At 58.1% G+C, this 25,089-nt stretch overlaps 2 protein-coding genes across 2 annotated transcripts; both read left to right on the top strand.

Annotated features, from left to right (window-relative positions):
* The first annotated feature begins 950 nt into the window (after positions 1–950).
* On the top strand, positions 951–9,661 carry LOC119094191 (RNA polymerase II-associated protein 1). The gene is made up of 10 exons (XM_037217266.1): positions 951–1,198; positions 2,362–2,532; positions 3,871–4,057; positions 4,539–4,711; positions 5,376–5,544; positions 6,376–6,477; positions 7,685–7,864; positions 8,243–8,359; positions 9,134–9,315; positions 9,581–9,661. The coding sequence occupies exons 1-8, from the start codon at positions 952–954 to the stop codon at positions 8,304–8,306; spliced, it is 1,293 nt and encodes a 430-aa protein (XP_037073161.1). The 5' UTR covers position 951; the 3' UTR covers positions 8,307–8,359; positions 9,134–9,315; positions 9,581–9,661.
* An 8,186-nt stretch (positions 9,662–17,847) lies between these two features.
* On the top strand, positions 17,848–22,983 carry LOC119094190 (RNA polymerase II-associated protein 1-like). The gene is made up of 4 exons (XM_037217265.1): positions 17,848–17,860; positions 18,562–18,616; positions 21,206–21,371; positions 22,532–22,983. The coding sequence occupies exons 1-4, from the start codon at positions 17,848–17,850 to the stop codon at positions 22,682–22,684; spliced, it is 387 nt and encodes a 128-aa protein (XP_037073160.1). The 3' UTR covers positions 22,685–22,983.
* The last annotated feature ends 2,106 nt before the right edge of the window (positions 22,984–25,089 follow it).

The raw sequence follows: 25,089 nt of genomic DNA, 5'->3' as shown, positions 1-25,089 counted from the left end.
CCGTGGCCTACTTTTCTTGACGCTTGTGTTCTAACTGACTCTTTCATTTGGCTACATTCACAAATAATTTTGCACTGAAGAAAGGCATTCTCGCCCATGTCTGGCGGGCGCTGATCAGGACGTGAGTGCTCTGGCGGCCGCTGATCAGCGCATCGCGTTCTGACGTAGACGGCGGCTGCGCTCTGGCGGCCGCTGATCAGGGCGTTTCGTTCTGACCCGCAGACGGCGACAGCGCTCTGGCGGCCGCTGACCAGGGTGTCGTGTTCTGACCCGCAGACAGCGGCTGTGCTCTGGCGGCCGCTGACCGGGGCGTCGCGTTCTGACCCGCAGACAGCGGCTGTGCTCTGACGGCCACTGATCATAGCGTCGCGTTCTGACCCGCAGACAGCGGCTGTGCTCTGGCGGCCGCTGACCGGGGCGTCGCGTTCTGACCCGCAGACAGCGGCTGTGCTCTGACGGCCACTGATCAGAGCGTCGCGTTCTGACCCGCAGACAGCGGCTGTGCTCTGGCGGCCGCTGACCGGGGCGTCGCGTTCTGACCCGCAGACAACGGCTGTGCTCTGGCGGCCGCTGACCAGGGTGTCGTGTTCTGACCCGCAGACAGCGGCTGTGCTCTGACGGCCACTGATCATAGCGTCGCGTTCTGACCCGCAGACAGCGGCTGTGCTCTGGTGGACGGCTCCGGCTTGGGCTCAGCTCATCAGGCGATCAGCATCCACCAGCAGAACGTGGCCGCTCTGGTGGCCATGTCCGAAGAAGAGCGACTCAACGCCCAGCGCGAGCTGGCAGCCAGTCTGGATCCCAAACTGATGGAGTTTGTCAGGCAGCGGAGAGCCCGGCAGGACCAGGAACGCGTCAAGAGGCCGCCCCTCGCTGCCGGTGATGGGCAGGCGTCGGCTACCGCGGAGCAGCCCATGGAAGAGTTCACCACGCTGGAGGCGGGGGTCCGAGATGGCGGCGGTCACAGACTCGCCGGCCGCGGGGCGACTGCCGGCGCCAGCGCCGGAAGTGGGCGAAGACCAGGCGATGGAGCAGCTGGAACGGGTGAAGGATCAGCTGCCCATCGACCTGGCCGAGGCCAGGAAGTGGCCGCACATGGATCACGTCGAGCCGGAGAAGCTGCTGTGGATGACGCAACTGCCGGCGCCGAAGGTGGAGCACGGCCAGACCGGCTTTGTCGCCCGCTTCGACTTCGAAGGTTGGTGGGTGGGCAGTGCCAGACGGATGACACTACATGGCCCTGCAGAGCGCCGGCGTCTGCGCCCGTTGAGAGCGAGGGGAGGGGCGGAGCGGTTTGATTCACAAGCGAATTTCACGACATCTCGTGTCTACCGGGAAAGGTACCTCTTGTCTCTTTATGTAAAGAATGCGTAGCTCATGCCATGGTGCACCACTTCCGCGGAGCACAGTCGACTTTATGTTGAAGATCAACTCATTTTCTTAAGCTGGTTGTCGGGGTGTGTCCATTGTCGTGTAAATGGACAATGGACATAGCTTTTTGTCGAGGTTGGGGTCTTGTTTTATTGAAACAATGTGTTCAGGTAGTGCGTGGTAGCCCACATGGATTATTTCAGGATAGCAGGATAAAGTTGACGAAGCACAGAAGGCTTACACTCGGAGCTGTATTACGTTATACTCGTAGCGTTGGCTTTTGACATTGTTCTTTGCATACTTCTATATCTTCCTGGGCTTGGAAGGTAACTTATTACGAGTCACTTATGCTGCTTTTGCTGACGTACATGTAAGATTGCATAAACTTTCAAAGCTTCGACAGCTTCATTTTCGTTGTATATTAAGCGTTTGTTTTTACAATTTGGGAGCACGTTTGCCACTTGCTGACATATCCACTGCGGAAACGTTAATCTTCGACGGATGAGTTTGCAGCACCCGCCTACGCCAATGCGTTTGACACTGCTCACGAGACGACCCCAAAATAGGCTCTGACAGCACAGGGACTGAAAGGTTCTCCGTGGAAATCCAGGGTTCAGAAGGAGCACACGAAGAGGGTTAACCGGCTTTGCGGAGGTCCGATGGCTGCTTGTCCCACCCGCACCCGCACCCGCACCCGCACCCGCACCTGCACCCGCACCTGCACCCGCACCCGCACCCGCACCCGCACCCGCACCCGCACCCGCACCGAACACTGTCGAGTACAAAAAGCATGTGTTGCTGGTCCGCGTTAGTGCGCGGCAGCGCCCATCGTCGCGCCGCCGCTGAACTGCAGCACTTGTCGCCGAGCCGGAGGGCTGTGGAGTGTACACACCCACAGCCGGAGCCGCTCCGCCAGCTGAGCGCTGACGGGCGCTTCTTAAGCCGCGAGACGGCGGCAGCGGCGCGTGACTGGCTCTGCTGTCCGCGCAGGCGCACTGCTGCCGTTCGCCGCCGCGCCGCCGGCACACAGCGCGCTCTACCACCACGGCCAGGAGCCGGGCCGCGCCGGCTACACGGTGGACGAGCTGTTCCGGCTGATACGCTCGGCCGCGCAGCAGCAGCGTGCTCGGCCTCCAGACGCTGGCCAACGTACTGCGCAAGGTAGCGGGCGACGGCTGGTCGGCAGGCGGCGCCCGCCGACTTGACATGTTACTCGTGGTAGGGTACACTTTTGCTGAACAAAGATGAGAACTCTGAAAACGCAAGCAGTCGCAAAGTATTTGGAAGGAAAGGCCTCCATAAAGGCTGCAAACATGACTCATGTGATAAGTATTTGGGGTATGGTGAAGGGGTAGGCGCTCTCATGTGGTGCATAGGTAAACTGTCAGAATAAGACTGGTTGCCATTACCAGTTGTGCTATGCTGCCCAACCTAACTCGTGGATGGGCTCAGTACAACTTAAGTGTTCTATAGGATATCGAGTTCACAGATTTCGTTTCAACTGAACCTGGACCAAAATCATTCTGCACTTTAAATGACGCGCATTGACCACTGCACCGGCTCACTCTTGGCATTGGCTGCTGCAGCGTCGTGGCCGGACGGTGTGTGTTTGTCTGACGCACCGGCGCGCCGCGGCGTCGGCAGGCCAAGTCGGGCGTGTATGACGGCGTGCTGGAGCCGCCGCTGCTGGGCCGGCTGCTGGACGCCGGCCTGCTGCTGCTGCTGCGCTTCGCTGTGGATGACGCGGCGGCGCCCGTCATGACCGCCGGGCTGGCCGCCCTGGAGGCGCTCATCGAGAGTCGGCCGGACGAGGTGGGTCCTGCAGACACAGTCGATGGGACGAGGTGAGTCCTGCAGACACTGTCGATGGGACGAGCTGGGTCCTGCAGACACTGACGGTCGGACAAGATGGGTCCTGCAGACACTGTCGATGGGACGAGCTGGGTCGTGCAGACACTGACGGTCGGACAAGATGGGTCCTGCAGACAATGTCTGTGGGACAAGGTGGGTTCTGCAGACGCTGTTGATGGCACAAGCTGAGTCCTGCAGACGCTGACGGCCGGACGAGGTGGGTCCTGCAGGCACAGTCGATGGACGAGGTGGGTCCTCTAGACACAGTTGGCCGGACGAGCTGGGTCTCCGCTCGGTCGGGAATCCAGTTCGTCGGATTCGCCCAGCTTGCCCCCGTTCGCCTCCACAGCCCAGCTCCGCACACGCTGTCGGCCGGTCGGTGTCATTGTCCGCGTGGTCTGACCGATCTTACGGCATTTGGGACTGTCACATCTGTGCGCCTGCCGTTAGCGAGAGCTTCAGTGGAGACGGCGGATCCCTCCCGCACTCGCATTACGAACGTGCTTCTCTGTGCGGCGCGCGGAGGCGGGACTCACGCGTGTGGCGCGGCAGCTCCGCGCCAGCTCTGTGTGGGCCGTGTGCTGGACCAGACTCGCCGTTCGGCGGACGTGTCCGGGCCGTGGTGTGGACAGCAGCCTGCTGCGGTAGTGTGTCTGGACCGCGTGCTCGGCTGGAGTCGGGGTCTGGAGCAGCCGTCGCTGCCCACCTCGGTGGACACGGAGCCGGACACGGACCGGCAGTACCAGGCAGAGGAGCCCGGCCTCAAGGACGGCGACGTCACCCGGCTGGACGCCGTGCGCGGTCTGGTCCGCATCGATACGCTGCCGAGGCTGAGGTGGGCGCCGGCGGGGCACGCGGGCCGGCCTCACATGGGTAGACAGACACCCTCACCCGGCGACGGGGGTACACTCGCCAGGGTGGGCCGTGGAAGTAGCGCGCAGCCCGGCCCGGACCTGTGCACTGACGCTGTGTGGTTGTACAAATGGATACCGGCGTCGTCCCATCCACCGGAAGGCCTCATGATGTGTGTTAGGAGATTGGCTTGGTTGACGTCGGAAAATTGATTGCGGCATTGCGCACATTCCTACCTATTTGCACAACTCTTGCACAATGGCTTGTGTCTGTAATATTGTCTGCAGCGAGTACCTCATACCATACTGAAGCTGGCTGTAACGATGGTGAACATGTTGCCACCTTTAGTGAGGTCAGCACACCTGTAACCTGACCTCTGACCTGACTTGACCTGACCCGAACAGCCTGACCAGCCTGACGGGACCACACCTGCCTGATCTGACCAGTCGGACCTGACCTGTCAGGTACATACTGGAGGTGCTGCGGCCGTCTCCACCGGCTGTGATCTCTGCCGTGCGCTTGCTGACCCGCTGCTGCCGACACTCGCTGCAACTGGCGTCCGAGGTGGCCGCCTGCCCGCGCCTGCTCCACACGCTGGTCACCGCCTTCCTGCCCGTCTGCGGCGCGGCACCGCTAGGTCAGCGCGCCGCCGCCTCCGCCGCCGGGCCGCATGGCTCGCGGGCTGGGCCACGTGCCAGGTCGTGGTCAGCAGGCAGGGGCGCACGCACTCGCTGCTCACGTGGTTGATGTGCGCGAGGGACATCAGCTGCGTCTGGTCCCGTGGTCTCTCGCTGTTAGTAATTGCGAAATTGCGCTGTGTGTGCGTGCGTGCGTGCGTGCGTGCGTGCGTGCGTGCGTGCGTGCGTGCGTGCGTGCGTGCGTGCGTGCGCGCGTGCGTGCGTGCGTGCGTGCGTGGCGTGCATGCATGCGTGTGTGTATGTGACCTTTCAGATAAACACAAGGATGCTGGCCACGTCTAGGTCTGCAGTGTGTAACTTCCACATGACTTTGGTTCCCATTAGCGTTGATCACCATGTTCTACTTGCTGCTGATATGTTTTTTTATTGACCAATCAGCCACCAAGGCTCGCTGACAGCCAGCGTGCAGCTCCTTCCGCCGATTTATCGATGAACTCAGCACCGTCTTCTGGCCTTCCTCACTAATTCATAAAGTCCTGAAATTCCCGTCCACCACATTTTGGACAGCCTGCAGCCCTGAAGCTCCTATCGGGTTGTCGGGCTGACTGCGCCGTTTCAGCCGATGGCCATGTCTGTGCTAACGGGCGTCGGTGGGGCCGGCAGAGGGCTGCGAGAACGTGGCCCAGCTCAGCTCCGTGTATGGGGTGCCGCTGCACCACGTGGTCAGGCTGCTGCGTGTGCTGGCCGTGCAGAGCGCGCAGCTGGCCGGCCGGCTGGTGCGCCAGCACCCCGTCCTGCCGGCCCTGCTCAGCTACGTGGCCATCAACCCCAGGTGAACGCTCTGCTTGCATCCGAGCTGCGTCCCTCGGTCCGCGCGCAGCGGGGCGAGGCTTCAGTTGTCGCTGGCTTCTTGTCTTGTTTTCCTGGTCGTCAATGGCGCTGCTCTCTGCCACGTTGTACTGATGAGCTATATTTATGCGAGTAAATTGGTCATATCATTGTGGTGTTTGCCCATTATGCTGGAGGCTAGGCTGGTGCAGTTGTGGCGTTGTCATGGCAACGCTCGATTGGTTGAGGTGACGTTCGACGGTTTGCTGATATGCCTCATGCCGCTGCCAGTGAGAGCGGGATGTCATCTGCCAGTGATGCTGGCATGCGTTCTGCCGTTGCCAGTGAGAGCGGGATGCCGTCTGCCAGTGATGCTGACTGACATGCGTTCTGTTGTTGCCAGTGAGAGCGGGATGTCCTCTGCCAGTGATGCTGACATGCGTTCTGCCGTTGTCAGTGAGAGCAGGATGCCGTCTGCCAGTGATGCTGACATGCGTTCTGTTGTTGCCAGTGAGAGCGGGATGTCCTCTGCCAGTGATGCTGACATGCGTTCTGCCGTTGTCAGTGAGGGCAGGATGCCGTCTGCCAGTGATGCTGACATGCGTTCTGTTGTTGCCAGTGAGAGCGGGATGTCCTCTGCCAGTGATGCTAACATGCGTTCTGCCGTTTTCAGTGAGAGCAGGATGCCGTCTGCCAGTGATGCTGACATGCGTTCTGTTGTTGCCAGTGAGGGCGGGATGTCCTCTGCCAGTGATGCTGGCATGCGTTCTGCCGTTGTCAGTGAGAGCAGGATGCCGTCTGCCAGTGATGCTGACATGCGTTCTGTTGTTGCCAGTGAGAGCGGGATGCCGACTCAGGAGGTGCTTACCCTGGCCGTGGAGGCGTACCGGCTCTGGACCGTGCTGCTCAGCTACGGACTCGGTGACTCTCACTTCATGTGCGAACGCCGGCCACAGCTTTGGGGTGTCCGTCGATGATCCGAGATACGGGGACCATGCTGGTTTTTATGCAATGGGCTGCAGCGATGGCAACTTTGGGCGCTCGTGAAATCGACGTCATCTAAATTTTGGCTCAAATCTCAGTGTATTGCCTCTTTAAGTAGCCTTTGAGCAGCAAACCATCGTCTAACCTGGCATCTGCCCGTTGTGGCATTCCTTTTACTGATAGTGAAATAGTAATAGTGTTCATCTGCACCGAAACTGTGTCGTCCTGCCAGTATAGGTGGCTGGATTGCTGTTGTTACTCGTCAGTTGTCCTTGATGTTGTGATACCTGGAAGTTGTGAATTGTCACGTTATTGACGCTAGTCCCCATTCACGACTGAATGTCAGTCACGATTCACAAGGGGAGCCGGTTGGCGGACGCAGCGTCGTGGGAGCGGGAGCCTCGCCGTGGCACTGACCAGCCTCCTCCGCCGGCAGCGAGGGACGCAGCGTCGTGGGAGCGGGAGCCTCGCCGTGGCACTGACCAGCCTCCTCCGCCGGCAGCGAGGGACGCAGCGTCATGGGAGCGGGAGCCTCGCCGTGGCGCTGACCAGCCTCCTCCGCCGGCAGCGAGGGACGCAGCGTCGTGGGAGCGGGAGCCTCGCCGTGGCACTGACCAGTCTCCTCCGCCGGCAGCGAGGGACGCAGCGTCATGGGGGCGGGAGCCTCGCCGTGGCACTGACCAGCCTCCTCCGCCGGCAGCGAGGGACGCAGCGTCGTGGGAGCGGGAGCCTCGCCGTGGCACTGACCAGCCTCCTCCGCCGGCAGCGAGGGACGCAGCGTCATGGGAGCGGGAGCCTCGCCGTGGCACTGACCAGCCTCCTCCGCCGGCAGCGAGGGACGCAGCGTCATGGGAGCGGGAGCCTCGCCGTGGCACTGACCAGTCTCCTCCGCCGGCAGCGAGGGACGCAGCGCCATGGGAGCGGGAGCCTCGCCGTGGCACTGACCAGCCTCCTCCGCCGGCAGCGAGGGACGCAGCGTCATGGGAGCGGGAGCCTCGCCGTGGCACTGACCAGTCTCCTCCGCCGGCAGCGAGGGACGCAGCGTCATGGGCGGGAGCCTCGCCGTGGCACTGACCAGCCTCCTCCGCCGGCAGCGAGGGACGCAGCGTCATGGGAGCGAGAGCCTCGCCGTGGCACTGACCAGCCTCCTCCGCCGGCAGCGAGTTCTTCCCGCTGCTGGTGCGGCAGCTGCACTTCTACCTGGCCGCCGTGTCCGTCAACGAGGCGGCGGAGACCAACCGACACAACCACGACCTGGCCACCTGCCTTCTGGCGCTGTGCCGCGCCGCCGTCTGCGCCGCCTGGAGCAACCACCAGACCGAGCTGCTCAACCGCGCCGGGTCTGTTGGTGGCCATCGGAGGGCGGCGGGAGATGAGGCCGGCTGGGGCTGCCGTGCGTGCGTGGCACGCTGCGGTTGGGGTGGTCGAGGTTATGTTCCCAAGAGCGTGCGGATCGATGTGTTTCAATGGGCGAAAGTCCACTCGGTCGTCTCAGCTATTTTGGTCTTGGGACACCGTTCTCACGTGGTTAGCTGGCTGAGTTTTGGGTGGATGCTGACTGGACGGGCTGGCGGGGTTCCGGTCGCTCTTCATGCGTCATGCGTCATTGCGTCTTCTTGCGTCATGCGTCACTGCGTCATTGCGTCTTCTTGCGTCATACGTCATTGCGTCATTGCGCCCCGCGTCATGCGGCTGACGTGCTGAGCTTGTGTAAGCAGGGCCGACATGACGGCGCCTGGGCGCTGCGCTGGGGTCACGTGGCCGGCCTGCTGGAGCCGGTAGAGCAGTGCACCAGGAAGTGGCTGCGGGAGGCGACGCGGGCCGACCAGCTGACGGTGAGGGCCGCTCGGCCGCACCGTAGTCCGTACCGCCACTAACCCCGCTCCCTCGGGGTGCGGGTAGTGTACTGCGTTAACCACTGCGCGTCTGGGAAACCAGAGATACGGGGTTCGATTCCCCGCGGTGTCCGCCCTTCCTGCCAGGGTGAAAGGCAGGCGACGCTAATTAGCTAAGTATTATATGATATATAATATAATTAGTAGCTAAATAGCTAATAAGCCTCAGCAGCTGAGTACGTCGTAAACCCCAATGGCACACGCACGCACGCACGCACGCACGCACGCACGCACGCACGCACGCACGCACGCACGCACGCACGCACGCACGCACGCACGCATGCACGCACGCACGCACGCACGCACACGCACACGCACACGCACACACGCACACACACACACACCACCGCTCCTTCGCAACACCAAGGTGCTCTTAGTCTTAAACTCAGAGCAGCGGTATTTTGTGCGAAACCAAGGAGTGGAAGGATAGCCGATGAATCGTTAATGTTCCGCTCTCTTGTGCTGATTAATGTTCGCACTCGCTCTCTTGGCCGCCGAACGGCGCTGGAAGACGCTCATGTGAGCTCCACTTTTTACGCCACAAGAACACTTCTGGCTGGCTGCCGGAGGCCGTGGCAGTGGGGTATTAGAGCTGTTGTAGCGTGACTGACCTGGATCAGGGCCGACGCCGACGCGTCGCTGCTCGTCGACATGCAGGGCGTAGTGCGCCTGCACTACGGACATGACACCACCGTGACATCATCTCCCTTGCAGGACAACGTGCTGCAGCTGCTGGGCGGCTGCTTCCAGTTCCTGACGGCGTTTCACGAGCGCTGGGCACGCCTGGGTCTGGACGACACCGTCCCCCGGCTGCGCAGCATCCAGCGCCTCTGCGACGACACTGTCGTTCCATTTGTGACAGCGGACGCGTGCCGGCAACAGCTTGCGAAACTTAGGTATATTCGGCCCTAGCATATGTGTCGCGGGCTTGTGCCCGCAAAGGCTTTTTTTCGCACATGGATCAGTGTGGTTTTAAAGTCCTTGTGGTTCGCATGGAGAAATCGACAGTTGCACTCCAGTGCCATCTGGACGGGTTTGTCTCCAGCGTTGCTAATGCCGTGTGGCACATGTCGGTGCGCACGGGTGCGAGCCGCTCTTCACGGCGCGCGCCACCGGACCGGCCTCGGCCGCGGTGCGCTGACGTGGCCGGCGCGCCGGCAGGGAGTTCTCGAGCCTGCTGAGCGGGCTGGAGTCGGGCCGCGGCCGCGACCCGGCCAGCCTGCCGTCAGCGGCAGCTGTCGGCTATGGCGGCCAGCTGGGTCCCGTGCTGCGCGCCGGCAGCCCGCTGCCGCTGCTCGCCGGCCTGCTGCAGCTGGCGCGCGCCCTGGCCAGGCTGCACCGCGGCGTCAGCGACGCGGTCAGTGGCTGGCGCCACCCGGCCGGCTCGTTGTGTTTGTTCCTCCCTCCCCCTCCGACGGACGGACGGACGGACGTCATCGTTCCCTCCCTCCCTCCCTCCGACAGCTAGAGGGGACGGGCTGCGTACGTCCCCGGAGGTCGGAGGTTGCCCCACGGCGCCCTGTGGTGCTTCAGCAGGTCACTGCGTGGCGCAGCAGCTGTGCAGGCTTTATGAGACCAACGGGTGAAATATTTGCCATTCGTGCATGTCACTGAGTGTACGGGTGCACTGCCACTGCTGTAGAGGCTGGCTACCCATCCATGCTGTCTAAACTTTTGTTACGCTGCATGCGTTTTACGTTACTGTGTTTTGCGGTATCGTTTAAGTTGTCCTCTCTTTAACCATGATTCCATCGTCGCCACATGCGTTATGAGTTCATGCTGTTGCCGTTTCCAAGTTGTACGTGCGCGCGGTGCGGTGCATTGTAATCCCAGTCGTGGCGGGCCCGCCTACCTCCCGCTTCCCCTGGGGCCGACAGCCGGCCGTGACGCGCGCCTCTGACCGCCACAGCTCTGCGGCCCGCTGCTGCGCGACGCCTCGGCTGCCGACTACCTGTCGACGGTGGCGGCCGGCGGCCGGCTCAGCCTGGTGGGCGACTGGTTCACGCGCTACGAGTTGCACCTGGCCGCCGAGCTGCTGCTGCTGCACGCCCAGCAGGTGAGGGGGCGGGGGCGGGGGCGGCGCTGACTGAGGCCACCCGGCACGCCTGCCGGCTCGGAGGCCGCGGCCGGCGACACTGCACCGCCTCAGGGGGAGGGGAAGGGCAGCAGAGGCCCCGGCTTGGCCGGTTGAGGTGAGCCGGGTCACTGACCGGCCGGGGCTGCTGGGAGGGCGGTCCTGTTGAGCTCGCTCGCCGAGCGGCGAGCCCATTGGATTGTGTGGTGGAAATCGTTTACTTTTCCCAGTAGTGCTTCTTGTCGCGGTTGAATAAAGATGAACACAAATTGACATGAGAAGTAGGCGCGTGGAAGACAAAATGTTTCGAATTCCTTCACACTATCAAGGAAGAACATAGAGATTGGCGTGTCGGAAACGGCAACTGGACACCGCACGCCGTTCATCAACACTTTTATTTCTCATTGGCCCATTGAAGTGCCTTACAGAAGCCGCATGCAGGCTGCCCCAGAGCGGCTCCTCCTGATTAATGCCATGCGCGGCAGGATCTGCGCTCTGAGCCCAGCCAGCGTTGCATTGGCGACTTCTCGGAGGCGCTGCCGTCTTTGGGGATGCTCCAGGGCGAAAGCGCAGTTTTTTTTGGGACATTTAATGTGACCGTCCATCTCTTGCATAGTCAAAAAGTCTGCCTTTCCATTATTGGCGAAAATTATATCTTATTGTGTTGCTCCTTGTGGACGTTAGAGACAGGCAATGTACACGTTGTGACGATCGTACCTTACGGCGCTGGATAGAGAGTACGAGATGTTTTACCACGGGACGGCAGCTAGAGCACGCGACCTTATTCCTGATGTAATATATATATATATATATATATATATATATATATATATATACAAGAGTTCTGATATGTTCGTTATTTTAATCAGAAGCATGTAGAAAATGAGATAGGGTCTTCTGTTACAGTATGTACTGTAGAATGTACGCCTGCATTGGGTGGGTGTCGGGCCTTTCGCGATGAAACTTCAATGACATTTTGCTTTTGGGAGATCAAAAATGTGCCCGAATATAAATTAAGGATTCTAGCAGTCAGCTGTGTCGAGAAGAGCACCAAATTTGCACACTTAGACTGACAGTAGTTGTTGTCTACGCCTTTGTCACCCAAATGCGGGTGATTCAAGAGGTGTTGTAATGACAAAGCGTTCTCTGCAGTATTTGCCGGCGCTGTTTTTATCCTTTTTTGCGTTGTGTCTCTGACACTCCTGAAACGATAGTGGACTCAGTGTCACGGTGTTGATGGTATACGCTGGCCCAGGGTGCGCCCCCTGCGAGTCGCGTTTTTGCGCTTTGTATTCACGCCGGCGGAACAAAACATGGAGCACGTCTTTCAAAACTGTGTGGATTTTTATTTAACGAGGCATATCTATTGGTGCATATAACTTACCTGCGCTGCTCTGGACGTTCCTAGATGTTAGTATTTTGTGGTTAGCATAATGCGTATGGTAAGCTTGGTCATGAACCATCAGCTGCATGCGTGCGTGCGTGCGTGCGTGCGTGCGTGCGTGCGTGCATGAATATCAACTGTGAAGGGCTGTGTATGTATGTGTGTCGTCCCCGAAAGGTTCGTCAACTCAAGGCTCCTGATGGAAACGGCACGTGAGCAGTGCTGATCGCCAAGTTTCATAAGAGAAATAGTATCGATGTATAACCGTAACACGTGTTGCCACTATGGAGAGCGCTGAGCCTCAGCCCTTCAATACTGCACTGTGCCACCCGGAATCCGAGTCGGAGCGCATTGCCGTGAGTCGAGTCGGAACTGATTCAGCTGAAGCGGAGCTGAGCTAAAGCCACTGCTCACCACGCTGCTTCGTACCCGAGGCGCAGAATGTTGGCTCAGATTTGTCATCCGAAATTCTCAAAATAACATGTGGTATTTCGATGAATAAAATGAGCGCAAACGTCGCTAAGCTCAGTTTCGAAGCGTTCAAGGCGTGCCAGTTAAGTCGACAGACGGTCATTGTTTAAACGCTTTCGGTACCAAGCGATGCAACTAAGGCAGTGGTTGTCTTCTGGATCGACGCTCCTTATTGTGACGCTGTTGGCAGTTGTTACCATTCATCACCTGAAGACATTCCTGCTAAGAAAGGAGACTCCCCCTGTTCCAGACGCCTGATGTTCGACTATTTCACTTCACTACCAACTTGCGATAATGCATCAACTTCCTCAACCATGTCTTTGTTGACTGCGCCTGAATTCGCCGGAGACTGCCGCAGGCCCTTTAAAATTTGACAGGTGCACGTTCAAAGTTTGATGTAACAACACAAATTTTAGTACTCCATCTCATTAGGTCCATTCAGAAGCCTCAGCCAGGAAACCTGGTGGGAAGATGGGTTCTTTCGCTCACTTCGCCCCTTCCCCTCCCCCCGCGTAGAAATACTGCGAGGTTTCCAACAACGAACGCCAACCTCAGTCAGCATGTCAGATAGCATTGTCGCCGCTGTTTATGTGCCCAACGTTTCTTGCCGTTCATATTCCTTCCTTTCGCGCCTGTCCCGTCACCATTTGTCCCGCCCTCGCCGCGTCACCATCTCTGCTCCAGTCACGCGAACCCGTCCGCTGTGGGCTGTGTCGACTCACACTCGTGACTCGACAACCGGCCTGGGATCGCGCTGTTGGCATTGGCAGCTAATGTGCAGATGCGCCGCACAGCTGCGTCCGCCGACGGCGTGCCGGGCTGGCCCCCGCGCCGCCGCCGCCGCCGCCGCCGCTGACGCGTGCCCTCCCGCCGCAGGGGAGCCCGGCCGCGCGGACGTGCCACGAGGTCGGCCTCCGCCTGCTGCACTGCTACCAGACGGGCGATGAGCACCTCTGCGTCGAGCTCATGCGCCACGTGCTCTTCAGCAGGAGTCTGGCCACGTGAGACGGGCACGGACGAGCGGCGCAGCACTACTGCTGCCCACGTGGCCGAGGCCACCGCGCATGCTACTGAATACTTCGGCGTACATTATATGCATAAGTGAATGGATGCTGATAGAAAGATGGCCTCTGGGGCATACCGTATGTCGCTGAATTGGTGAAGGTATTGCTTGTCATTTAATGTGTCATTTACAAGTGTGAAGGAAGCGTACAAGGAAGCGTAGTGAAGCAATGTTCAGCAGTGGGTGGTGAGGTAGGTGTCGAGACATTGACGGCTGGCAGTGAGTCGACTTCCCCCGTTGTTTGGGATCAAGAGCCGGCGCCGGCCTCTAACGTGGCCCAATGTTCTGATAATCCTCCGGCGTCAGCCGCCGTCGGCCGACCCCCGTGACGGCTCCGATGACCGGCAGGGAAACGGCGCCGGCCGGCGGCGCCCTGGAGCCGGCGCTGGCGCAGCTGGTCTCCTCCTGCGGCCTGTACGAGCGCTGCCTGTTACCGCCGGCGGCGACCGCCGCCGCGCGCGACCGCGCCGACTCGCTGGCCGGCCGCGTGGCGGCGCTGGCGGTGCCTGACGCTGGCTCCACGCTGGTGCCTCTCGACTGGTGGTACGCGCCGCTGGTGCAGCTCTACGAGCGGCACAACGCGTGAGTGTCGCCGGCGCCGGCGCCGAACCGCCTGTGGCGCCGGCTCATGCGGTCAAGGAGACGCACTGCAGGGGCACCAGGCCCACTGGCGGGCTGCGATGGTGGCGCCGGCCGACCTTGTGAAATCTTCCGATGGCTCCTGGCTGTCGCTAGTTATCTGTATTTGACAGAGATAGCATCGGTAATAAGAAAATGTAAGCAACTATGACAGAGCCCTGCAAAAACTGTTTGAACGAGGCCATTTGCCTAGGCGTGCCAAACTGACTGCTCTTTCGATTTTCAAATGCTTGTCTATCCAAATAACTTGCGCGTGGAGCATAGTGGAATGCGTCTGGCAGTGCTTGTACGTTTGTATCACGTGCCATGGTGTCGTTCCCTGCTCTGACCACCGGACTACCACGTCTTACGCGCTGCCATGGCGTCGTTCCCTGTCCTGACCACCGGACTGCCACGCCTTACGCGCTGCCATGGCCGTTTCCTGTCCTGACCACCGGACTACCACGCCTTACGCGCTACCATGGCGGCTGGCGGCAGTGAGGAGAGGCCCACCGGGCTGGAGCCGGCCGGCCTGCGCGGCGTGGAGCCGGCTCAGGTGGTCACGCGTTGTCTGCACCTGCTCCACCTGCTGGCCGCGCTCCACCCGCGCCTGCTGGACGCCGTCTCAGTGACGTCGCACTTCGCCCGGCTGTGCTGCGTCTTCCTGGCAGGTAGCGTGCGCGGTCTGCGGCCGGCCGGTCCGCCGCCAGCTGTCGGCGGCCAGTCTCCAGCCGCTCGCAGCTGCTGATCGTTAGCGGGAAGCTGTCTGCACTGTTGTCTGGTGCGACTGGGACTCTAAAGGCCAGATATATCGTAGTTGTGTGTAATAATGAACAATAGCTGTTTTAAGCGTAGCGTAGGTCACAACGACAGGCGCATATGAAACTGAACGGCATCTTTTGTCCCGAAGTTCTTGCATCACTAGAAATTCAGGTGTTCGCAAACGTGTTGTTTGGTTCAGAATAAACCAGACAAAACCGATTCATATCTTATACTCATTCATTTTTCATATGTTCATATGTACACACATACACACGCACACGCACACGCACGCGCATATATATATATATATATATATATATATATATATATATATATATATATATATATTACATACATGCGTACATACACCTACACTTGACATTCAAATTCAGATATTCAAATATATTTGGTGCTTACAATGTACGGCGTGTTGCAATGAAACACAGTTGCTGACTCCGGTATACTGAAGCAGTTGCGAACGGTCGGCTACTGGCGTGAACGAGGTAACAATCGTGTTTGCCGTATCTTACTTGTATCATATCTGCATATGCACATGACCGGGTCACAGCTTTCCACTGCTCCGCTTCCTATGCATCAATACATACACTGCCGTTCCCTCAGTCGCTTCGCAAGGGCGGCACCCACGTGGTGTTCGTAGCTCGGAGACAGGACGACATCAGGATTCGATATCTCGTGATCTGTCATGGCGCGGCACGCTGCTCTATAGAGGAGACAGGACAACATCAGGATTCGATGTTTCGTGATCTGTCATGGCGCGGCACGCTACTCTATAGAGGAGACAGGATGACGACAGGATTCGATGTCTCGTGATCTGTCATGGCGCGGCACGCTGCTCTATAGAGGAGACAGGATGACGACAGGATTCGATGTCTCATGATCTGTCATGGCGCGGCACGCTGCTCTACAGAGGAGACAGGATAACATCAGGATTCGATGTCTTAATCTGTCGTGGCGCAGCACGCCGCTCTATAGAGGAGACAGGATTCGATGTCTCTTGATCTGTCGTGGCGCGCCACGCTGCTCTATAGAGGAGACAGGATGACGACAGGATTCGATGTCTCGTGATCTGTCATGGCGCGGCACGCTGCTCTAGAGAGGAGACAGGATGACGACAGGATTCGATGTCTTAATCTGTCGTGGCGCAGCACGCCGCTCTATAGAGGAGACAGGATGACGACAGGATTCGATGTCCCGTGATCTGTCATGGCGCGGCACGCTGCTCTAGAGAGGAGACAGGATGACGACAGGATTCGATGTCTTAATCTGTCGTGGCGCAGCACGCCGCTCTATAGAGGAGACAGGATTCGATGTCTCGTGATCTGTCGTGGCGCGCCACGCTGCTCTATAGAGGAGACAGGATGACGACAGGATTCGATGTCTCGTGATCTGTCATGGCGCGGCACGCTGCTCTAGAGAGGAGACAGGATGACGACAGGATTCGATGTCTCGTGATCTGTCATGGCGCGGCACGCTGCTCTAGAGAGGAGACGGGATGACGACAGGATTCGATGTCTCTTGATCTGTCGTGGCGCGGCACACTGCTCTATAGAGGAGACAGGATGACGACAGGATTCGATGTCTCTTGATCTGTCATGGCGCAGCACGCTACTCTATAGAGGAGACAGGATGACGACAGGATTCGATGTCTCGTGATCTGTCATGGCGCGGCACGCTGCTCTATAGAGGAGACAGGATGACGACAGGATTCGATGTCTCGTGATCTGTCATGGCGCGGCACGCTGCTCTAGAGAGGAGAGAGGATGACGACAGGATTCGATGTCTTAATCTGTCGTGGCGCAGCACGCCGCTCTATAGAGGAGACAGGATGACGACAGGATTCGATGTCTCGTGATCTGTCATGGCGCGGCACGCTGCTCTAGAGAGGAGACAGGATGACGACAGGATTCGATGTCTTAATCTGTCGTGGCGCAGCACGCCGCTCTATAGAGGAGACAGGATTCGATGTCTCGTGATCTGTCATGGCGCGCCACGCTGCTCTATAGAGAGACAGGATGACGACAGGATTCGATGTCTCGTGATCTGTCATGGCGCGCCACGCTGCTCTATAGAGGAGACAGGATGACGACAGGATTCGATGTCTCGTGATCTGTCATGGCGCGGCACGCTGCTCTAGAGAGGAGACAGGATGACGACAGGATTCGATGTCTCGTGATCTGTCATGGCGCGGCACGCTGCTCTAGAGAGGAGACGGGATGACGACAGGATTCGATGTCTTAATCTGTCGTGGCGCAGCACGCCGCTCTATAGAGGAGACAGGATGACGACAGGATTCGATGTCTCGTGATCTGTCATGGCGCGGCACGCTGCTCTAGAGAGGAGACAGGATGACGACAGGATTCGATGTCTTAATCTGTCGTGGCGCAGCACGCCGCTCTATAGAGGAGACAGGATTCGATGTCTCGTGATCTGTCATGGCGCGCCACGCTACTCTATAGAGGAGACAGGATGACGACAGGATTCGATGTCTCGTGATCTGTCATGGCGCGCCACGCTGCTCTATAGAGGAGACAGGATGACGACAGGATTCGATGTCTCGTGATCTGTCATGGCGCGGCACGCTGCTCTAGAGAGGAGACAGGATGACGACAGGATTCGATGTCTCGTGATCTGTCATGGCGCGGCACGCTGCTCTAGAGAGGAGACGGGATGACGACAGGATTCGATGTCTCTTGATCTGTCGTGGCGCGGCACACTGCTCTATAGAGGAGACAGGATGACGACAGGATTCGATGTCTCTTGATCTGTCATGGCGCAGCACGCTACTCTATAGAGGAGACAGGATGACGACAGGATTCGATGTCTCGTGATCTGTCATGGCGCGGCACGCTGCTCTATAGAGGAGACAGGATGACGACAGGATTCGATGTCTCGTGATCTGTCATGGCGCAGCACGCTGCTCTGTAGAGGAGACAGGATGACGACAGGATTCGATGTCTCTTGATCTGTCATGGCGCGGCACGCTGCTCTATAGAGGAGACAGGATGACGACAGGATTCGATGTCTCTTGATCTGTCATGGCGTGGCACGGTACTCTGTAGAGGAGACAGGATGACGACAGGATTCGATGTCTCTTGATCTGTCATGGCGCGGCACGCTGCTCTACAGAGGAGACAGGATGACGACAGGATTCGATGTCTCTTGATCTGTCGTGGCGCGGCACGCTGCTGTATAGAGGACAGATGACGACAGGATTCGATTTCTCGTGATCTGGTCATGGCGCGGCACGCTGCTCTAAGAGAGTCAGACAGGATGACGACAGGATTCGACTCTCGTGATCTGTCATGGCGCGGCACGCTGCTCTATAGAGGAGAACAGGAATGACGACAGGATTCGATGTCTCGTGGTCTGTCATGGCGCGGCACGCTGCTCTAGAAAGAAGGAGCCTACACACGGGAGTTTTCAGGTGCTTTGAGGTCCAAACGCAGTGTTTTTGAGGATGTTTTACATGTATCGCCGCGAAACAAGCAGATGCACAGACCGTAATTCTCCAATGTTAAAATGTTTCCCTTCTCGCTACATCATGGTCTTACTGCTTAACACCGCAGGTGTAGCGGCCGCGGCGCACCTGTTGGTCAGAGCGGTATGGTAAGCGGCGCTTGGTGATCGCCGGCCTGAGCCCGCTCGGCGCCAGCCCGTAACCGGTCCGACCGGCCGCCAGGGGACGACCTCTTCCTGGCGAGGCCGTGCAGCGCGCCCTCCGGCTGGCGCTGGGTCACGTGCTGCGCCAGCCGGCGCGACTCGACCTCACAGCAGAGGTGCCCGGCCTGGCCGCTTCGCCGACCTGTGAGTGAGGCGGCACACAGGCTGATCAGAGGCCTGTGACAGGGAGGGGTCACAGGCTGGCCAGTGGCCTGTGGCAGGGAGGGTCACAGGCTGGCCAGTGGCCTGTGACGAGGAGGGGTCACAGGCTGGCCAGTGGCCTGTGCAGGGAGGGGTCACAGGCTGGCCAGTGGTCCTGTGACGCGGAGGGGTCACAGGCTGGCCAGTGGCCTGTGACAGGAGGGGTCACAGGCTGGCCAGTGGCCTGTGACGGGAGGGGTCACAGGCTGGCCAGTGGCCTGTGGCAGGGAGGGGTCACAGGCTGACCAGTGCCTGTGGCAGGGAGGGGTCACAGGCTGGCCAGTGGCCTGTGAGAGTGAGGGGTCACAGGCTGGCTAGTGCCTGTAACAGGGAGGGGTCACAGGCTGGCCAGTGGCCTGTGACGCGGAGGGGTCACAGGCTGGCCAGTGGCCTGTGACAGGGAGGGGTCACAGGCTGGCCAGTGGCCTGTGGCAGGGAGGGGTCACAGGCTGGCCAGTGGCCTGTGAGAGTGAGGGGTCACAGGCTGGCCAGTGGCCTGTGACGGGGGGGGGGGGGGTCACAGGCTGGCCAGTGGCCTGTGGCAGGAGGGGTCACAGGCTGGCCAGTGGCCTGTGGCAGGGAGAGGGTCACAGGCTGGCCAGTGGCCTGTGGCAGGGAGGGGTCCCAGGCTGGCCAGTGGCCCTGTGGCAGGGAGGGGTCACAGGCTGGCCAGTGGCCTGTGGCGCGGAGGGGTCACAGGCTGGCCAGTGGCCTGTGACGGGGAGGGGTCACAGGCTGGCCAGTGGCCTGTGGCAGGGAGGGGTCACAGGCTGACCAGTGGCCTGTGGCAGGGAGGGGTCACAGGCTGGCCAGTGGCCTGTGAGAGTGAGGGGTCACAGGCTGGCTAGTAGCCTGTAACAGGGAGGGGTCACAGGCTGGGCCATGGCCTGTGACAGGGGAGGGGTCACAGGGTGATCGGGACCTATAAGAGGGGTGATATTGGCTGTTCAGATTGCCTTTGAAAGGAAGGGAGGCACCAATGGGAGAACCGGGGGATGGGGTTATGGGCCGGCAGTGACCCCGTTCGAGCGCGTCCCGTAAAACGACATGACGTCTCCTCTTTCCATAAAGCTCGATGCTTGAACGGACTTGCAGCACAGCTCAGTCCGCTTTGTGCTAAGCAGGGCAAAAACGAATTCATTAAGCTGTCATATTCTGTTTCTTGACAACATTGGGAGGGAGGGCTCAACATTCATGTGCGCCAATGTGAGCCATGTAACATCCATGTGAGCCACTGGGCTAGCCATAACTACATTGTTTTGGGGTGGCCCGTTGAATGGCTTTGGTTCCGTTCACCAGCACAGAAGCTGTCATCCGGCAATGGATTATTTTCGGATGATTCGTTGCCGAGTGTTATGCATCACCTGTCTTTTATGCCCCCGATTTGGCTGTGCCGTCACAGCTATTTGCTGCATTGTGGTGTCGTGGATGAGAAATGCACGCGTGTTGTTGGAACTGCATAGTGGCCCGTGCTCCGTAATACGTGTACGAGTGTGACCGGTCGTTCGGGCTCCCGATAATATGCGCCTGGATGGGTTGCGTGGCTCATTGGCTCTATGCAGAATTGATGGCCATGAAACGTTGAAGCGATAAGACATTTCTCATTGTCTTCGTTTAAAAAGTTTCGTGGATGTTCTCATCATGTTCTCATCATGTCACATCATTTTCTCACCTCTAAACTCTGATACGCCCACTTATCGACTTTCATGCGAACTTCAGCTGAAAGATAGCCTGCAAATAGTGTATGGACATCCGAGCCTCGAAAGTTTTTGCAGAAAGGTCAAGCAAAAGGCCTATACGGACTACAACTTCCCCGTAGCATAATGGCTGACACGCTGTTGTTGCCAAGAAGTTACACACATCACGCGGGTTCGATTCTACCCAAGGCATCACGTAATCCCAAGAAGCAGAACAAATCTGTTCCAAGGTGTGACACGGGGAATATCCCTGAACACCCATATGCTGGCAGAGCTGGGCACAATTTTAACAATGGTGGGAATATCCACCCCCCCCCCCCCCCCCCCACCCCCCTCGTGACAACTGGGTTTAGTGAGATTTTGGTCCAGCGCTATGCCAGTAATGAACTGTTCTCAATGAAAATGGTGCGTCCAAGTTTGTAGGAACTAGCGCTGTCCGGACCAGCGCATTTCTAGTTGTCTGTAATTGTGGAGCCCTTACCCTTTTGTTGATTAAGCTGACAGCCGCCCATTAAAAGGTGTTGACGGATCCTCGCAGGGATAATAAGATGTCGCTTTTCCTTTCGTTTCTTTCTATCCAACCTCTGGCTATCTGTGGCACTGTGTGGCTTCCATAGATCGAAGGCTGTTTTCCAGAGATTGGAGCGGCTCTCTGCCTCCCCCCCCCCCCCCTCCCTGTTCAGAGGTCATTTTGGCAACCACAGCGTGCGCTGTTGTGCAGATGGACTTACTGATGTGTAGCGTGGGAGCAGCGCAGCCCGCCTGAGCGGCGGCGCGTGTGCGCCCGGCGACCGCGACCTCGGCTGAGCGGCGCCGCCCGCCCTCGCGCCGCCAGGTACGGCCAGCTGCTGGACCAGTTCGAGGCCGTCTCGTATGGCGACGCGCTGTTCGGCGCCGTGGTGATGGTGCCGCTCGAGCCGCGCCACCCGTCTGAGCTGCGCCGACTCGTCTGGAGCGAGCGGCCGCACGCGCTGCGGGCCCTCACCACCCGACCCGACCAGGTGCGTCCAGCCGCCCGCCGCGGCGCCGCGCGCACTGGCAGATACCGACCGAACGGCGTGCGCAGCCTCACGTGTGCAGCGCGGATACGCACGCACACACGCATTGTCACACAGCTGTGCATCATGCAAGGTGGAATGTTCTTTGACGAGAGGGAAATATCGGACTATGGCATGTTCTGCATCAATGAATTGATAACCTTGTCCACATCATTGAATTGATGACCTTACCTACATCAACTAGTCGATGGTCCTACCATGGAGGTAAGGCTATCGATCTTGGTGGCTACGGCCTATCGCCGGCACTCCAGCAGGTGCTTTGCGATGAACAATGGACGCCTTGTCCCTTCACACGGATGTTAATGATGGTCTGTGCATATGCGCCAGTTGAGACTTGTCCCGAGTGCGGTACTGGATAATTTGTGGCACACCGCCAGGACTGTGTTTATAGTTAATTACTTAGCATAGGTGGCGCAGCCTCGTCGATTTTTAGGCGCGTCGAGAAAAGATGACTTCCGATTAGCTGTGAACCCAGCATTGCCGGGATATGCCCGTTTCAAGCCTCCTTTAGGGGTGTTTATAACATGCTGAAGGCACGCTGTGGGGTGCATTGGCCAGCAGAGGTCGCATAACAACGTAGTAAGCACGCTTTTCCATTACCGATGCCGTTTTGTTTAGACGCCGGGGGAGAACACTCGGAACGAATCGTCCAACGTTATCTTGGCAGTAGGCTGCAGACGAACATATAGACGCAGTAGACCAACGTTGCGTTTCCGCTTTTTGTGTTCGCATTGAGAAGTTCAATGTGCAAGTGGATTGAAACACGTTGCCGCACTAAACAGTAGCGATCCTCGTCTGGACGATTTTCGAATAATCTTCGATATATTTATCGTTCCCTATGGTGAACACCGAAGCTTTTCGCACGTATTGGTTCGAAAATGGGTGTGTCAGCAACGACATGGGTTTTCACCCTCGGACAAACTCAGCATTGATAGCATTGAATCAGTCGCTATCATGCAGTTTGTTGCGCTCAATGCTTGTCCCTTCCGCCAGATCGTGCCTGTCTTAAACGGGCGTTCTAGCCTCGTTGGCTATCAGTCCATTGCGTATAGTCACTCTTATCAGCACCATTTTTCTGCACGCCGTTTGTTGGCTGTCGACAGATGCTGGTGCCACTGGAGCAGTTCGTCGCGTCGCCGGAGCCGGACCAGGTCGTGCGGACGGCGTACCGACGGGCGCTCGACTCGGGCCAGGTCACGGCCGCCCGCAACCCGGCCCTGTTCCGGATCGCCTCGGCCCTCTCTGGTGCCGCGTGACCCAGGCGGTCCCCTCTGGCGCCGCGTGACCCAGGCGGTCCCCTCTGGCGTCGCGCGACCCCAGCGGCCCTGTGGTACTGCGTGATCCTACGGCCCTCTGGCGCCGCGTGAGCCCGACGGCCCTCTGGCGCCGCGTGATCCTACGGCCCTCTGGCGCCGCGTGAGCCCGACGACCCTCTGGCGCCGCGTGAGCCCGACGGCCCTCTGGCGCCGCGTCATCCCAGCGACCCTCTCTGGCGTCCTGTGACCCCAGCGGCTCGGGCTGGCTTCGGTAGAGTGGAAGCGTCGGGTAGTATGCCACGTGGCGGTCCGAAAGTACCTGGGTGTGGTGGATGGAACACGTCGCCGTTTTTAACTGGCTGAAGAAGAATATGCGAACATGTCAGGCTTTGATGATCGCCATAAACACGACTTTTCAGTCTTGCGGACTATGTGTTTTTCACAGATGCTATAGACAAGAGAAGATATGACTGGCTCTTTAATCTTCATTCCTTTATGGCCTTATAAACGGAATGTGTAATAGTTTGACAGCCGCGGCAGTCGGACGTCTCAGTCTCATCGAGCGGCGATACGCAGCAATCGAACCCCGTCCACTACCTTGATCTAAATGATTGCAGTGATAATCCTAGTGTCAAGAACGACAGCGGCTAATCAAACGCCTTCACCTTCAATAAAACATGCTCAGCAGCCAGATCATTTCTGAGGAAGGGAAGGTTAAGCGCTATTCGGCATCGTATTGAAAGCATCAAACAGTATGTAAGCCGGCCCTACGGCACCGGACGGTGCGTCTCGGCTCATCTTACGCGGCGGGTTCTGTCGTGAACGACAGCCGGTCGTCAGCGACGGGAGCGGATGCGCCTCGGACGGTGCGCCTCGGCTCACCTTACGCGGCGGGTTCTGTCGTGAACGACAGCCGGTCGTCAGCGACGGGAGCGGATGCGCCTCGGACGGTGCGCCTCGGCTCACCTTACGCGGCGGGTTCCGTCGTGAACGACAGCCGGTCGTCAGCGACGGGAGCGGATCGGTCGATGCGCAGCTGCAGACCCGGCGCCGTGGTGGTGTTAACCGCGACGTGCACCTCACTCAGAGTTCCGGGAACCAAGGCTGTCGACTTGTGCCAACGGCTCATAATGGACGCCAACGATCGAAGGCATGAGCGAGCTCCCTTCAACGCCATTCACAGCTGTTGCGGCGTGGTCGCGTCATTTTGTAATAGCCACCAGGGGCTGTCTGATAAAGCCAGCCTTCAGGACAACTTGCCGGAAATCGATAACTAAAAATGTCGCCGGTGATCAGATTCGTGCTTGCCTCCAGCGAAATTTCATCTTATTTCGGTATGGTCTCCGTTACAGTTGGCATCATATTTGGGCTCTGCCTCATTACTTGCTAAGTCGGATGGGATTATATAATATATATATATGTATATATATATAATATATATATATATATATATATATATATATAGCGATACATTCCGAGTTGGTTCAATTTGACTTAACATATGACGAAACAATGTAATAAAAATAGGATGTGACTTTTACACGATTCACGACATTGCACGATGTGAGCTAGGCAGCTTGCTATACTTCTGCTAAACACATATTGCACGATTAAAACTTGATTGAATTCGTCATCAGATTCAGAACAAGAAGCATCAGCTCGAACCTATGCCGGAAGTCTGGTTCGAATTCATTTCCAATTTTCGACGGGAGGTTTTTAAATCCGATTCAGATGGGCCTTTATTTGACACACTTACTTCCAGATGAGTACCGACTCAATCCAAGCGAAACCAAGCACAAGACCCACACAACACGATCCGGAGCTTGGATTTCGGGCCTCTCCGTCCTTGTTGCAAAAGCCAGCTTGCCGTGACCAGAATCTCGTTCGTAAACCTGTAGTGTCGGCATACTGAACTTTTTTCGGGGCGATTTCGTCATGCATTGGTCTATCGGAGGCTTTACACCTGCAACCAGCGATTGCGATCTTAAGTTTGTGATTAAAGTAGGTGGGCATTGCAGTACGCGATGCAATGGCGAGTTTTCAGCCCCCTCGCCATGTTCTCTTGTTTTTTTTTTCACATGATTTCAAGATCCCCGCTGTAGCCACATTAATGGCCACCATTGCATGTGAAGTGCGAGCTTGTATTAATAAAACGATATGTTCAGCGTCGTGGGGTGTAAGTGTTATATGAATGATTACGAGGTAGCCCAGCATCCGAACACTGACTTTCCGGATCGCGGGTGACTGGCAGCTTTAGTTCCCACGCTAGTGTGCATGGTAGAACACGGCCATGTAAAAGGATACTCGACCCACAGATATGTGGCAGCAAAGTCCCTCAACATGCCTTATGCGGTGAGCGTAGCTCTGCTTGACTATAACTGCCACTGTACTTGATTGTCTGCTTG

The sequence above is a fragment of the Pollicipes pollicipes genome, unplaced genomic scaffold (genome assembly GCF_011947565.3).
Source record: "Pollicipes pollicipes isolate AB1234 unplaced genomic scaffold, Ppol_2.1 Scaffold_4002;HRSCAF=4701_pilon_pilon_pilon, whole genome shotgun sequence".
Taxonomy (NCBI): domain Eukaryota; kingdom Metazoa; phylum Arthropoda; class Thecostraca; order Pollicipedomorpha; family Pollicipedidae; genus Pollicipes; species Pollicipes pollicipes.
The sequence above is the reverse complement of the archived record's forward strand: the minus strand, read 5'-3'. Positions and strand labels throughout refer to the sequence as shown.